Raw genomic sequence first — 16,953 nt, 5'->3', positions numbered from 1 at the left:
TATGATGACAGCCTATTTGAGCATCTGAGATAAGTTAAACCTTCCAAGGACTTAATTTTTAACAGATATTTACAGATGAGACATGCCATATTTACAGATAAAACCCGTCCGAACGTTGAAAAACTCACAGAAATTGAGCAGTTGCCAAATTTGAGATGCTACACTATGTAACCAAAAGCATCTGGACATCCCTTGGGCTGGGTCTGTTTTTCATGGTTGGGCTAGGCCCCTTAGTTCCAGTGAAGGCATATCTTAATGCAGTGACATTCTAGATGATTCTGTGCTTCCAACTTTGTGGCAGCAGTTTTGGGGAAGGCCCAAACTGCAACAGCAATTGAGCAGTTGCAGTTTGGTGAGCATTTGACATTTGAAAATGTGCAAAAGATCTGTCCTACACATTCCAACATTCCAGCTTCAGGAAGTGTGGCATTTGGAAGGGGGCAATCTCACCCACGTGTTCTGGTGGTGCCCAAAGTTGAGCTCATTCTGGAATGAGGCGTATCAAGCCCTGAAAGAGTGAGAAAGGTGTTTCATATCCCCATCATCTCGTATCCTTATTCATATCCACATCCCTACGAGATCCAAGGACTGCCTTGCTGGGAGTCACAGACCTGAAGGGTTCGAGAGACACGAGGTACAACCTCTTTATTGCAGATCCCGCTCACTGTCAGCCACGACACGTACTGTCTGCTATCCATCCATTGGCTAAAACCCAACCTGCCGACTCATAACCTACGAATACAAAGACTTGACAACTTCTATGAGATGGAACAAAACGAAACGCTCTCTGAGGCTTCAAAACTGCTAATTTACAGAAGAATGGAGCCCAGCCATGGGCTTCATAGGGGTGCAGTGTGAGTAGAGTATACTGCAGGGATCAGCAACTCACGGTCCTCGAGGGCTGAGGAACTACTGGTTTTTCACCCTCCCTTTGCCTGGGAGTCAGGTGTGAAGACAGCCTGGCCAATCAGTAGCTCTAATTACCAGGGAGAAAAGAAAACCAGGGGCTGGATTTGGATTCGAGGGCCAGAGTTGATGATCCCTGGTACGCTGTGTTTCAGTACCCCCCGCCTCTCTGGACATCCATGGGGGGAACCCCCAGAGGAAGAAGCTGTGCGCACCGGCGATAAACCTGTCCCTGGACCGCAGCGAGGGCTCCATCCTGTCCGACGACGCGCTGGACACGCCCGACGACCTGGACACCGGCGACGACCTGGACATCGACGTGGACGAGCTGGACACGCCCGACGAGGCAGATTCCCTGGAGTACACCGGACACAACTCTGAGCTGGGCTGGGAGGGTGAGACGCAAACACACGCGCACACGCACACAAACACACGCGCAAATACTCATACACACACATACACACACACAAACACACACGCACACACACGCACAAATACACATACACACACACACACACACGCACAAATACACATACACACACATACACACACACACACACACACACACACACACACACACATACACACACACACACACACACACACACGCACACACGCACACACACACATGCACACGCACACACCCACACCCACACAAACACACACACACACACAAGCACACAAACACATGCGCAAATACACATACACACACACACACACACACACACAAGCACACACACACACACGCACACACACACATGCGCAAATACACATACACACACACACACACACACACACACGCACACACACACACACACACACACACGCACACACACACACACCCACACCCACACACGTACATGCACACACGAACACATACATACTCTGTACATACTCTATACACACACATGCACACATACACCAAAGACGCATGCAGACACGCTACTTTTATAAGGATTTACCTGTTTAAACTGTGGGGTGTGTGAGTGTGTGTGAATGTGTGATGTTTCAGTGATCGACAGCCTCAACCCAGTGTCTTATTTCACATGCCTGTGTGCACACAGAGTCCCAGGCAGCCGGTCAGGAGGCACCGCTGGAGGTCCAGCCTATCCCAGAATACACTGCAGAGGAAGAGCGGCAGGATGCCCGGCTCTGGAGGACCGTCGTCATCGGAGAGCAGGAGCACCGGATCGACATGCAGAGCATTGAGCCGTACCAGAAGGTCATCTCCCACGGAGGTAACGAGCACAACCGGCTTTGCCTGCAGTTATGAGCAGGGGTGTCCAACTCCAGTCCTGAAGGGGGCAGTGTCTGCTGGTTTAACTCCAGTCCTGAAGGGCCGAAGTGTCTGCTGGTTTAACTCCAGTCCTGAAGGGCCGCAGTGTCTGCGGGTTTAACTCCAGTCCTGGAGGGCCGCAGTGTCTGCGGGTTTAGCTCCAGTCCTGGAGGGCCGCAGTGTCTGCAGGTTTAGCTCCAGTCCTGAAGGGCCGCAGTGTCTGCAGGTTTAGCTCCAGTCCTGAAGGGCCGCAGTGTCTGCTGGTTTAACTCCAGTCCTGGAAGGGCCGCAGTGTCTGCGGGTTTAACTCCAGTCCTGGAGGGCAGTTCTGTGACTTGGACAGATGGGCATCCATAATTTTAAAGTTGCTTTAGTTTATTTAGCGCTGCAAAAAAGAAAAGAAGAAAGTAGGGTTGTAGCAGTGTTCGGTATAATAGGTGGCATACGGTGCATAAGCCAAGACAGGTGTAGTTATTGCCACACCACCAATACTGGTACTTTAAAATTGCAATTTAAAAATAAAGTAAACTAAATAAAAGTGCATCAGCAGAGCTTTAACGTTGACATTATTAAATGAATATAAGCACATTATATTCACAAAATGCTCAGTACCACCAGGTGTAGCCAGTTCTCCTCTGCTGCTTGTTGATGATTAACAAAATAGTTTTTATTTGCAATGCAAAGCTGCGCATTATGTAAAATTGTGGATTCATGTACTCTTTGTTCTCCGCACTGATGTTTGGATAATATTCAGAGATCACACACACATACGCAGTTTACTCAGGTTGCATGCAGGTTGCAAACAAACGCATGCAGATACGCATTGTCCAATTACCTGTATTTAAATCAACCAAGTTTAATCGACAAAAGCTAAGAGATTTTGAATACAATGAATTCATGTTTTATATTAATCTTTTAACGTCTTTATTGTCTTTGAAAAATAAAGGTGCTTTGTGACAGTGACGTTCACACTGCAGCTGGACGTTGCTGTATTCACATGTGAAGCAGTGTTCACTCGTAAAAGGGACATGCACTGTCTCAACTGATGTGTTGTCACAGATGTTACAGTATTTTATGCCATTGGAATTAGTAGAAACAGGGCATTACATGTTAGTTTAAGTTAGGACTAAAATGTGACTAAAATACTTAGTTCTTTTCAGTGACTAAAATAAAAATGATTTTAGTCATTCTTGTCGGGACTAAAATGAATGAAGAAGGCATGACTAAAATATGACTAAAATTCAAATGCATTTTTTTTCAAAAGACTGTTTCTGGCAATCTGTCCACCTCCCCAATGCAATGTACAGTGTACAGTACAGTTCAGTAAAACTCATTTGCTTGTGATGTCACGTCTCTTGCTTCACAGAGCACGTATCACAGTGCACGTGCATACATGTACATGCATGTGTATGACACGTGTGCTCTGGTGACTCTGGCCCCTTCACCTGTGTATGTAAATCGTGAGTAGAGGCACATGGTGATATGATGGGGGGTGGGATGACATTCCTCTCCTCCTCTTCATCCTCCCAGGTTACTACGAAGACCTCAACGCCATCATCGTCTTCGCCGCCTGCTTCCTGCCGGACAGCAGCAAGGACGACTACCACTACGTCATGGAGAACCTCTTCCTGTGAGTCAGGGGGAGTCACGCGTTCTCTACTCCCCAGGCACTCCCCAGAGTCCCACTCTCCTTCCCTCCTCCTCGCTCCTTGCCTGTCGGAAGGTCGGGCTGGAGACGAGAGGTTCCTTGCTACGGTGTAGAGTGTTCATAGCTCAGCTGGGTGGTCTGCAGAGTGACTGCGCAGCTCAGCTGGGGGGCTGCAGAGTGACTGCGCAGCTCGGCTGGGTGGTCTGCAGAGTGACTGCGCAGCTCGGCTGTGGGGCTGCAGAGACACTGCACAGCTCGGCTGGGGGACTGCAGAGAGTCTGCGCAGCTCAGCGGGGGGGCGACAGAGTGACTATCTGGGTAGATGGACTCTGTGTCTGCGCATATAGAGAGCTGTTGCTCTAACAAGCGCACTGTTCTTTCTGTTATTAAAACATCGTGATGACGCAGTCGCTTTTTGCGTATCCACTGTATGCCCTGAGCATTCTCGGAGTCATAAAGCCGATGATTGACTTCCTGCCAGCGAAGCGCCACGACGCTTCGTGTCCCAACCCCTTCGGGATTGGCAGGAAGGGGGGAGCCGTTACATATTGCGACACGATTCGTGTGTTTTCTGAACGCCGCCACGGTACATAAACACGCCCACTTCCTTTATCGCTCTTCTTTTTTTTTCTTTTTTCACTGGAATGTCCTTTCATTCCGGGAGGATGCAAATTTACAAAACCTCGGTTGGGTCCCTGTTTGCTCGTCAAACAGTTTACCAATCCAGGTACACACGTTACAGGCCGTTTTATTCTGCTTGTTTTCCGGGCGGCTGACCCTTGGCCTCCTGCGCTGATGGTCAAACTTGCCGTGATGAAACGGTCATTAAGATTCATTTTCCGATCTGGGAGTGTCCCGGATTCAACGCCCGGGTTCTTTCGTTAATGGTTGCTTTCCTCTAACGTCACGAACAACGCATTTGTGTTCTCAGAAATGTCTCGCAAACATGGAAGTTTTTTTTTTTTATTTGACTAACTTTATGGTTTGTGTTATAAATGCTGAATAAATAATATTAAATATATATTTAGTTCATAGTCAAACAAATTAAAAAATGAATGCGTCCATTGTTTAGCAGCTCTTAGACATTGTTTTTCTTCTGATGGATTCAAATCCTGAAGCTACTTGTATTCATATCATAATTTGGTTTATGATTATTTTGATTACGATGGTGTCAATAATATTTTTTGGTTGTTGTTGTCACAGATTTAGTCATTTCTAGGCTTCTAACCTTATGTTTAATCAGCACTGGAAGTAAGTTTGCTACTGGTTTTCTGCACGCTGTAAAGGTGTGGGACCCAGCGTACCTGTGCAGGTGTAATAGTGTTGGGCCCAGCATACCTGGGCAGGTGTAAAGGTGTGGGAATGAACGTACCTGGGCAGGTGTAATAGTGTTGGACCCAGCGTACCTGGGCAGGTGTAAAGGTATGGGACACAGTGTACCTGTGCAGGTGTAGCAGTGTTAGACCCAGCATACCTGTGCAGGTGTAAAGATGTGGGACTGAGCATACCAGTGCAGGTGTAAAGGTGTTGGACCCAGCATAGTGGGCAGATGTAACAGTGTTGGATGCAGTGTACCTGTGCAGGTGTATAGGTGTGGGATCCAGCATACCTGTACAGGTGTAAAGGTGTGCATGTTACCCCTGGTTACAGATATGTGATCAGCACACTGGAGCTGATGGTGGCAGAGGACTACATGATCGTGTACCTGAATGGAGCCACACCCAGGAGGAGAATGCCCGGACTGCGCTGGCTAAAGAAGTGCTACCACATGATAGACAGGAGGTAACACACCTACACACCTGCACACACACATAAGCATACATGCTCACAAACACACATACATATGCACACACACACACTACCCGCACAAGCAAAAAAAGAGAGAAAAAAAAGACTTGCCTGGGTCAAAGTGCTAGAACACTAACACTTTCCGAGATACAAAACCAAAGTCCAAAAAGGACACGAGAAAGCAAGCAGACCAAAGCAATCATGGTTACGGAAACCAATACAAAGAAACCATACAGTCCAATCCTGGACTCCAAGCCCCCAAATATATGTTACTGTATGGCCTAACCCTGAGCAACATTCCAAAGGAACAGGGATTCCAAAGGCTGAACATATAAGAAGACCCAACAAGGCGTTTTAGAAAAAAAAGGGAAATTCAAACGGTATTTCTTAACTGAACAAAGTAGTGGATATGCCAACGAAACTTACACGAAAGAAAACTAAACAGACACACCCGAAAATAAAGCCATAACCCTGGCAGGGAGGTTGAGGGATTCCTAGCAAATACCCACAATGCAACCCTGGGGCTGTGGACGGCAGGAGCACCCCACTGTTCCTGATGGACAGCTGCACATTCAGAGAACCGCAATTCCCATTCTACACCATAACAAAAAAAACACACCACCGCAAATTATGACCGACCGAGTTAGGAGAAGGAAAGTAAAGAAACAACAAAGGGTACACAGGAGCTTGCACAGGCGCTTCTGCAGGAAGAGAGAGAGCGAGAGAGAGAGAGAGGTTAACTCTGCCACCATCTTTTAAATTGTAAGCTCCACCCCCATTGCTCCATGCACACCTGTGAGGGGGAACGAGGGAAAACATGGAAGGGTAGGAATGCGTAACACTCCTATTGGTTGTGTTTCTTTCCTCTTTTCCTCCAGGCTCAAGAAGAATCTGAAATCCTTCATCATCGTTCACCCCTCCTGGTTCATCAGGACCATCCTGGCAGTCACCAGACCTTTTATCAGGTGCTGTAACCACGACTGAGTCTCCTGTGTCTCACTGTAACTCTCCTGTGTCTCACTGTAACTCTACTGTGTCTCACTGTAACTATCCTGTGTCTCACTGTAGCTCCACTGTGTCTCACTGTAACTCTTCTGTGTCTCACTGACTCTACTGTCTCTTACTGTGTCCCTGCTGTGTCTCTCCTGTGTCTCACTGTATTTTAACTGTGTCTCACTGTAATTCTGCTGTGTCTCACTGTAACTCTCCTGTGTCTCACTGTAACTCTCCTGTGTTTCACTGTAACTCTCCTGTGTCTCACTGTAACTCTCCTGTGTCTCACTGTAACTCTCCTGTGTCTCACTGTAACTCTCCTGTGTTTCACTGTATCTCTCCTGTGTCTCACTATAACTCTCCTGTGTCTCACTGTAACTCTACTGTGTCTCACTGTAACTCGACTGTGTCTCACTGTAACTCTCCTGTGTCTCACTGTAACTCTACTGTGTCTCACTGTAACTCTCCTGTGTTTCACTGTATTTCTCCTGTGTCTCACTGTAACTCTTCTGTGTCTCACTGACTCTACTGTGTCTTACTGTGTCTCTGCTGTGTCTCTCCTGTGTCTCACTGTAATTCTGCTGTGTCTCACTGTAACTCTCCTGTGTCTCACTGTAACTCTACTGTGTCTCACTGTAACTCTCCTGTGTTTCACTGTATCTCTCCTGTGTCTCACTGTAACTCTTCTGTGTCTCACTGACTCTACTGTGTCTTACTGTGTCTCTGCTGTGTCTCTCCTGTGTCTCACTGTAATTCTGCTGTGTCTCTCCTGTGTCTCACTGTATTTGTCCTGTGTAACTCTCCTGTGGCTCACTGTAACCCAGCTGTGTCTCACTGTATCTCTCCTGTGTCTTACTGTGTCTCACTGACTCTACTGTATCTCACTGTGTCTCCCCTGTGTCTCACTGTGTTTCCTGATGCTCTGACTCTCTGTCTCCTGGCAGCTCCAAGTTCAGCAGTAAGATTAAATATGTGAACAGCCTAGATGAGCTCCGACAGATCATCCCCATGGAGTATGTTCACATTCCCGAGAGCATAGTCAAGTGAGTATGAATCCCTATGAATCTTAACTCTCTGTATGTTCACATTCCCGAGAGCATAGTCAAGTGAGTACGAATCCCGATGAATCTCACCTCTCTGTACGTTCACATTCCCGAGAGCATAGTCTAGTGAACATGAATCCCGATGAATCTCACCTCTCTGTACGTTCACATTCCCGAGAGCATAGTCTAGTGAACATGAATCCCGATGAATCTCACCTCTCTGTATGTACACATTCCCGAGAGCATAGTCAATTCAGTACAAATCCTGATGAATTCTACCTCTCTGATCAAAATCAACAGGTGTTTCCCCTTTTTACTGCTGTGTGGAGTCATAAGCAGGTTCCATGTCACGCCTTGTGTGGTGTTGGAACATCGGGGGCCTGTCAGTATACAGCACTGTGCAACAGTCATAATAACAGTAAGCCATAGCTGTGCACGTTTTAAGATATCTGCATTGTTTACTCGCAGACAGAACACTTACACATCTCACACACGCCTGGGTTTATAAATGGCACGTGTGAGACACTTGGCTTGCGGGAACATTTATTTAGGAGCGAACGTGCGGTACCTCTGGGTTTCGGATCTGGGTTCTCGCACGCTGTGAAGTGTTCTGCAGATGACGGGGCGAATTAGGACAGCCCCTCCCCCCCTCCCTGCTCCAGCCTTTACCCTCTTCACCCGCCCACCCAAGGGCCTCATTAATGCAGCACATCAGGTTTACATTGGCTTTATTACATAGGCTTTATTTTACCGTACAATAAACGCTTTACAAGACGAGCTGCATCTTGCTGCCATATTGCAGATGCCTCTCTGGTGTTACCCACGGTAACAAGGTTGTGGGCGAGGCCTGTGTTGTTAAAGCTGTGAGGACATTGTTCACCGTAAAAAACCCCGCCCCCCTGGTTGCCGCCTCAGTCACCTGACCTCGGTCCCCTTCGTTTCCTTCCGGAAGGTACGAAGAGGAAAGGGGTGTTGAACCGTTTGTATGCGTGAGGTAAATCCTGGCCTGTATCTCTGTGACAGACCCCCCCCCCCCCGCCTGCACTAACTGGCCAATCCCAGCTGGGGGGGAAACCGCTCATGCTATGGCCACGCCTGTATAGGCCCCTCCCATTTCCCCTCTCTGTGAGGTGTGGCTGGTCCTGTGCTTCTGGTCACACCTGCATGAGCCCGTCTCAAAGAGGAATCCGGATAGCCAATAGAAATGGCTGCTGAAACTTTCAAGAACCCCATCCACCTGACAGCCTCCAACCCCCCCTGACACCCCACCCCCCACTGACCCCTCCGGACCCACCCAGACCCCCCCCCCCCCCGACACCCTCCCTCTATCTGTAACTCAGTGGCATGAATCTCCAGGCCTGTGCTTTGCTCTGACCTCCTCCCCCCTTCCCTCCCCTCCCCTCCATGTGTATGGCTGGCTTCTCCTTTCCTACCCTCTGATTGACCTTTGACCTCCTTCAGACTGGATGAAGAGCTAAAGGAGGCAGCAGAGTCCACGAAGTAAGACCCTGTGTGTGCGTACGTGTGTGTGTGTGTGTGTGTGTGTGTGCCTGTGTGTGTGTGTGACCACGTCTAACTCCTTGTTACTCAAATCACGGCCTGAGAACTGCTGGTTTTCCACCGTCCCTTTGCCTGGGAGTTGGGTGAATACAGTCTAGCCAATCACCTTCACTAACTGTTCAGTGAATTTCCTGGATTTTGTCTTAGTCTAATTGAAGGAAGCAAAAAACAATAACCACACCTTGAGTATTTCGGGAGGAACTTTATGGAACTTTCCACACAGGCAGAAATGAATTGTGCTGGAGCTGGAGGAGGCCTCAGTGGGCAGAAGACCAACGTCTCTCCCGGCCTCAGAGCAGGATGTCAGACTTACCTCGCCCATCCTGTCTTTAACAGTCAGGGGAATGACACTGAGGGGAAATTAAAAAGGCATGAGAGGCTGCTTCAGAAAGCCATGTCGCCTCGCTCACGGTCCCTCGTGCTCCTCGTTGCGGGGGGGCGCTTTTCCGCTGACTGTCAGAGCGGTTGAACTGAACTGCAGCCGCGTCGCGTGTGTGCTGGTGGCGCTTCCTCTTCGTGACACGCGTGCGGTCGGCAGCGCCGTGTTCCAGCCGCTACGCTCCGGCCCGCCACACGCTTTCAGAGCCAGCTGCCCGACGGAGCGCTGCCGTGGACGACGTCTGTTTAACCGGGAAAATGCGCCGTTACCGCCTGACTCAGCCTGCGGCACTGGGCTAGGGGGTTAATGACACATACACTGACTAACCACCAATAACACAACTAACACCCTGACTAATCCCCAATAACACAACTAATAACCTGACTAATCCCCAATAACACAACTAATAACCTGACTAACCCCCAGTAACACAACTAACACCCGGACTAACCCCCAGTAACACAACTAACATCCTGACTAATCCCCAATAACACAACAAATAACCTGACTAATCCCCAATAACACAACTAATAACCTGACCAATCCCCAAGAACACAACTAATAAACTGACTAACCCCCAGTAACACAACTAACATCCTGACTAATCCCCAATAACACAACTAATAACCTGACCAATCCCCAATAACACAACTAATAACCTGACTAATCCCCAATAACACAACTAATAACCTGACCAATCCCCAATAACACAACTAATAACCTGACTAGCTCCAAATAACACGACTAACATCCTGACTAATCCCCATTAACACAACTAATAACCTGACTAACCCCCAGTAACACAATACCCAGAGTAATACCCAATATGACAAAAAACCTCATCTGTAATAACAAAAAGCCCTGAGTAACCCCTACCAACACAATAACCGAACCCCCAATGACAATAACACAGTACCATGACTAACCCCCAATAACACAATGCCCTGACTAACCCCCAGTAACACAATACACTGACTAACCCCCAGTAACACAATACCCTGACTAACCCCCAGTAACACAATACCCTGACTAACCCCCAGTAACACAATACCCTGACTAACCCCCAGTAACACAATACCCTGACTAACCCCCAGTAACACAATACCCTGACTAACCCCCAGTAACGCTTGATGGTAAACTCTTTGAACGGTGCATAAAGCGAGGTGCGGGGATTGTTTCACGGTCATGTTTGGAGTGAAGCGAAGCCTCGACGCTTCCCCCACGTGAAGCTTTCAAGCCATTGCTCAAAGACCCACTGAGAGGAAGTGGATTTATCAGACGGGAGCAGGGGAGACCACATCCCCCTTTCAGACGGACATGTCTGAGGTGCTCTGTCTGATCAAAGCTCCGCCTTTGTACCCTTCTGCTTAACCACAGGAAGCCACCAGTCCGCTGCTTCTTTGACACCGATGCTTGGTTGGTTTAAAAAAAGAAAAATTTAAAATTTAAATTTGCATCTCAAACTTCACCGTGAGAATTTTTTGAGTTCTTGCTTTATCCTCGTTGAATCCTGCTCGACTAGGCTGGTTCTCCGGCTCAAGGCTGTGAGTAGCCGTAGTATCGCTGTGTGTGTGTGTGTGTGTGTGTGTGTGTGTGTGTGAGTAGCTGTAGTCTCACTGTGTGTGTGTGTGTGTGTGTGTGTGTGTGTGGGAGTTCCTTTAGCCTCACTGTGTGTGTGTGTGAGAGTGAGTAGCTGTAGTCTCACAGTGTGTGTGAGTGTGTGTGAGTAATTGTAGTCTCACAGTGTGTGTGACTGTGTGTGTGTGTGTGTGTGTGAGTAGCTGCAGTCTCACAGTGTGTGTGTGCCCTCTCTGTACTCAGGTACAGCAGTTTCCTAAATGGTGGAGAGGCAGCAGCAGGGGCTTCGCAGTAAGACCTGCATGCCTCATACCTGTGTGTCCACACCTTTATCTGGCCATGACATTTACCTGTACCACACCTTCACCTGGCTGTTACATTTACCTGTACCACACCTTCAACTGGTCATTACATTTACCTGTTGACACACCAGGCCAGCTCCTTTGACTCAGGCTCAGTGACACTGAGTCAGGCTCAGTGACTCTGAGTCAGGCCCAGTGACTCTGACTCAGAATCAGTGACTCTGACTCAGGCTCAGTGACTCTGAGTCAGGCCCAGTGACTCTGACTCAGACTCAATGGCTCTGACTCAGACTCAGTGACTCTGACTCCCATATTCTGGGTCTCTCCATATCTCATCTGTTCTCTCCATATCTCAACTGGTCTCTCCATTTTCTCATAGACTCTCCATATTGCAGCTGGTCCGTTCATTTTCTGGCCAGTCTGTTTGCACCCCTATTGGTTGTTCCCTGTGTTGGTGTCCCCCCACCATCCCCCACCCCCCGTGTTTGCTGTGGATGTGTTGTATTTGTGGTGTTCTCAGCCACGCCACCCCACCCCCCCACCCCCTTGTGTTTGTTGTGGTTGTTCTCAGTCAGTGCTAATCAGCCTGTTGTTTTCTTTTCTTATTTTTGTCTTACGCTTCTCATAGCATCGATAAGGCGGTCAACGGCTGCAGCTCCTAGAGGCGGCTCCCCCCCCCGCCCCCCCCCCCCCCCCCCCCCCGCCCCCCGCCCCCCCCCAGACGCGGAGACCACTTGCGTACCAACACTCAAACTTCTCAGCCCTCCGTAGCATACCCTGGTGCAGTAGATACGAAGCACCAGCTGTCTGTGAAAATATGTTCAGTCATGATAAACCACTGTAAAGATAATGATCATTTCAAACCTACAATTGCATATCTTAATTTTTATTTTTTATTTTTTAATTTGAATTGACCTGTGAATATAAAAGCAAATGTGTTTTTTGGTGAACGGATTCGTGTTGGTTTTGGCGTGTCATAATCATTCTATGAACCAAAAATTCTGAGTGAAGTAAGCCACACCCATGACCATATGTGGCCTGTTAATGGACAGTCTGATTGGATGAAAGAATTTTATTTCTGAAGCGACACACAGGCATGCTAGTCACTCTTATCAGCCTATGCATATTTTGTATAATGCATGCTGCACAATGCTATGGTTTGTTGTTTTTATTCCCCTCGCTTTGGTGAAGCACCAGAGATCTTCAGTTTTCAGTTGAATTTTTAAAAAGTTATTTTTTTCTCCAATATCTCATCTGGTGAATTGCCGATTGTTGTTGTAAGAATCACCATCTAAAAGCAGTAGCGTAGTTACACTGGGCCTCATTTGCAAAACTGTTCTAAAAATTATTCTTTCTTTTTGTTCTTCAAATTGTTCCTACAAAAAAAAACAATGTGTGATTCATGACACTTGATGATTCATATCCCAGGTGTATGAGATGATGAATGCTGGCTATTTGTAAATTTGATTTGGATGAGGAAACAGCCGTGAACAAATACAGATAAGAAAACAATTTGGATGCCAAAACGTTCTTGTAAATGCTCTTGTACGCAGTTTAATGATCGTACACGTTTCCTGAATGAGGCCCATTGTTTCCTACAGAAAACCCTGTTTCGAGGATATGAATTAATCACCTTTCTCAGAAATGTGTCGGTCTAGGTCAGAGGGAATGCCTCGTATGGAAATACACTTCATCAGGCATCACATTTACATTTAGAGTGTGGCCACTCACACACATACAGTGCCTGCCATAGATGTAGCAGTTTTTTTGCCATAGATGTAGCAGGTTTTTTTGTAGCAACACAGATGTTATGAATGTTTGGCTTTATTATGGCCTGGGCAGGTGTCAGTTTTACCTGACATAGCACATCCCTTGCACACTTTCCCTAAAAGAGCTTCCGGGTCATACAGGTCACACAGGTCCACCCCACCCCCCTCTTTTTAGAAAATGATTAATCAACATCAATATAATACAGAGTTTAAAAAAATATATAAGTGTGAACAGGAACAAACTTTTTTTTGCCAGGGTTCAGATATGCAAGACTTGCGTGTGACTGCATCTTAAGCTAGTTTGCGCCTTAACGGTAGAGTGATCGACAGCACATAGTAGCTCCGCCCATTTTGCGGGTACATTGGCCTCTCCGCCATCGCTGTTTTGAAAGCCCCGCCCCCTTCAGACGTTTAGTAAGGAAACTGCGGTGACTCACAGGGGCTGCGTTCCCAAAACGTTATATATTGCGCTCTACCTCGAGCGCACAGGAAGTAAAGCGGTCACGTGATCAAGCGTGTTCCAAACTCAACGAGGAACGCAAAAAGGCGAGATTTTACCGGAAGTTCTCTTTGTGTTCTTTTTGGAGGACGAAAAAAAAACGAAGTGCGCTTTCGAAGCAGACTTATCCATGCTTTCCCTTCCCAGCAGTTATTGTGTTTTCTGCTCCGCATTTGAGGGCGAATAATATTTTTACTCAGCCAAGAAACTTGAGGACAGAAGGCAGGGGGATATCGTGTACAAATGTAAGCATATGTTATTTTACGGATTTTTGTGGTATCGATATGTTTCGTGCTAAGGTTAGAAGTCAGCAGTGGTAACATCACAAGTATGTTTCAAATTGAATTGATTTTAGGCATTCTTACACTCGAAAAGTGTAGTCCTGTAAGTGTACGTGGAGGTGTGTTCTTACAGTAACACGAGAACGCAGAGCACAAGTATACTGTTTGGAGCGCAGCCAGGGTGTAGTCCAGCCCAGAGGTGTGCAGTCTTACCCAGAAAGGCCTAGTGTGGTTTACGCCTGGTGCTAATCAGCTAATCCTGTTTTTCATTCAGGACTGATTACTTGAGCCAGGTGTATTGGTGACAAGCAACACCTCTACCCTCACCAGGTATTTTTGGTTTAAAAAAAAAGTGTCATTCACATGGTTATATTCAAATTATGGGGCATTTAGACAGGCGAATTCAAAGCAAGGGAAATATGATCTTTGATAAGAGATAAAGTAGAACGGCGTCTGACGGGGGTTTTTTTGAGGAGAAGAAAGACACAAAGGATATGGTCTTGTGGAGTTACGCATTATGTAAATTATAGTTATTGGAGTCTTGGGACTTTTTTCTCATTGGGGTAAAAAAAAAAAAGTTAAAAAAAAAAAAACACTCTGCTTCCCATCCCTGCAATAATACGTGTGTTATGAAAGTGTGGAAAATTCACAGTACCGTCAAAAATCCATGGATTTGAAGTATAATTTCTAATCAGTTGAATATATTTTGAAAACTATATTTTATAATTGAACGAAAAGGAAAAAAGGTGTGAAATACAGAATATAGAGTGGTGCGTGAGCATGTTAGAGTTAGAGAGACTCCCTTTACCCTACTGTCTATTTTGTCTGTCTGCCCGTCTGTCTGTCTTCCTCTAGCCATCCAAGCTTTAAACAGGAAACTGATGTCACAAAGGAAGTCCTGTGTATGATATCCTGTATGCTGAGATTTAATGTCTCTTCCTGACTGTACCCCAATGATGCTGTCCTGCTCATTCCAAGGATTTATCATTATTAGGAAACGTTATATGAATGATTTCAACATATCAGTTCATATTTTGCAGTGTATAGTATACTCACTATGAAATATATCAGTTATTCGCCACTTTCGTATATTCAGCTAAATGCAGTTATGCAGTATATTGTAGCGATTCCACTTGCTCTGTAAATAATAATCTTTGCTGTAAAAAAAAAAAAATTGCTGACATTTGCGGCACAAGTTGTGGAAATATCTAGATTCTGACACCTGAGTTCCTGAGTTCACAGGATAGCAAAATTTCAAATGGACTCATAGAGTGTAAGCTTAAGTATGTGCACCACGAAGCTAGCTGGCTCTCAATTAACTTGGTATATACTTACCTAACTACTGCAGCTAGCTGGCTAATGCCATACTCGACCTTGCTGAATATAGCTTATTTACTGAAAGAGCTAGCATCCCAGTAGTTAGCCTGCTAGGTCGAACTACTGTAAATCACTGATTAATCAGACGTGTAGTTGACTATTAGAGGACTGTTGCCATGACAACAGGCATCAGGGGAAGTGACATCACATATTCCTGGCTGTCATGTAGAAGTCATAATTCTCCTTCCCCAGCTCTCTACAATACTCTGCTGTGTATGGATGAGAATGCATACGTAAAAATGGCGCGGATTCATGTGATTTCTATGTTATATATTTACAGTGTATTTTTGGCATATATCGAAGATGCATTCCTTGCATTATGGATTTTATATTTTGACATGTGTTAAAGGAAATGGAAGTGGCAAGGCAGGCGTATGTATGATGTCAGATCTATACATTTTGTTTCAATAAATGTCCTGTTACTCTGGTGGGTGGGTGGTGTGATGTCATGTTTTTACTGGATTCAGATCCTAATGAATTGGTGTGCCAGCGACTCCCTGGTCTAACATCACTTGAAATTCCATCCCCCTCCCATCCCCAGTCCAATGTTGGCTCCGAGGGGGGACTGCCCCTGACCGCTGCCGACCTTGTTCGCGATTATATTTTTTTTCCAGCCGGTGCATGTTTGTCCAATTTCGACAAATTCCAAATCTGGAAACCCTGTCTGCGATGGAAAGATACTGCCAGCTCTCCAGCGGCTCGCCTAGCTCCTGCTAAATGTGTGTTTCCCGTGTGTGTTTCCTTCCTCAAATTAAAAAAGCTTAACAGTCCAAACAGAACACAGCTTTGTCAGCAACCAGGGCACTGTGATGTCATCGGTGATGTCATTTAGCCTCGGAGGAAAAAGGGTCGTGGGTGGATGATAGACGTGACTCATGGCTCCGCCCTCCTCTGGATCCCCACCCCGCCCTGCGTGACATTACCGCCAGCAACCGCCAAGACATTGCACTCTTAAAAACGCGCCCACCCTCCGTGTGTGTGTGTGCGTGTGTGTGTGTGTGCGAGTGTGTGTGAGAGTGTGAGTGTGTGTGTGTGTGTGTGTGTGTGCGTGCATGCGTGTGTGTGCGTGCGTGCATGTGAGAGTGTGTGCGTGCATGCGTGTGTGTCCGTGAGTGTGCAGTGTGTGTGTGTATGCGTGCGTGCGTGTGTGTGTGTGTGCGTGTGCGTGAGAGTGCATGTGTGTGTGTGTGTGAGAGAGTGTGTGTGTGTGTGTGTGATGTCTCCTTGACCCGCTGGCCTCAAAAATTGATGTGCAAAAACAAGATGCTTATCATGCTTATGTGTCACTTTCAGTATGATCTGTAACGCTGACAATACACCCGACTATAACACCCAGTCGCAGATGAGTCCAATCATACACCCCAGCACTTTTGGAAATTGTCGGGTTAAAAAAGGAAACATGAAAAGTACACAATGTGCAGGGCTTGGTTACCCGAATGGGGCCACACCAACTGAAAAACAACGAACAAACTGAAAAGTCGCCAAGTGCCCCCCCACCCTTCCTCCACCACAGAGCTGTGTTATGACTCAGAGCTGGAGTGCATCTCTATTAAA

General features: G+C 46.7%; 1 protein-coding gene across 6 annotated transcripts in view; it reads left to right on the top strand.

The window, feature by feature from the left end:
* LOC118237393 (protein prune homolog 2-like) overlaps positions 1-15,827 on the top strand; it is a 57,884-nt gene extending 42,057 nt beyond the window's left edge. For 2 of the 6 annotated variants that reach the window (XM_035436047.1, XM_035436052.1), the window contains 10 exons: positions 1,062-1,301; positions 1,971-2,144; positions 3,713-3,812; positions 5,481-5,612; positions 6,497-6,583; positions 7,556-7,654; positions 8,607-8,648; positions 9,116-9,154; positions 11,415-11,462; positions 12,102-15,827. In XM_035436047.1, the coding sequence (XP_035291938.1) occupies positions 1,062-1,301; positions 1,971-2,144; positions 3,713-3,812; positions 5,481-5,612; positions 6,497-6,583; positions 7,556-7,654; positions 8,607-8,648; positions 9,116-9,154; positions 11,415-11,462; positions 12,102-12,135 (995 nt within the window). In that variant the 3' untranslated portion in view covers positions 12,136-15,827. The remainder of the gene's footprint in view (positions 1-1,061; positions 1,302-1,970; positions 2,145-3,712; positions 3,813-5,480; positions 5,613-6,496; positions 6,584-7,555; positions 7,655-8,606; positions 8,649-9,115; positions 9,155-11,414; positions 11,463-12,101) is intronic. The other 4 variants (XM_035436048.1, XM_035436049.1, XM_035436050.1 and 1 more) reach the window with 4 other exon arrangements.
* The last annotated feature ends 1,126 nt before the right edge of the window (positions 15,828-16,953 follow it).

Source organism: Anguilla anguilla, chromosome 10 (assembly GCF_013347855.1).
Source record: "Anguilla anguilla isolate fAngAng1 chromosome 10, fAngAng1.pri, whole genome shotgun sequence".
NCBI classification, from domain to species: domain Eukaryota; kingdom Metazoa; phylum Chordata; class Actinopteri; order Anguilliformes; family Anguillidae; genus Anguilla; species Anguilla anguilla.
The sequence above is the reverse complement of the archived record's forward strand: the minus strand, read 5'-3'. Positions and strand labels throughout refer to the sequence as shown.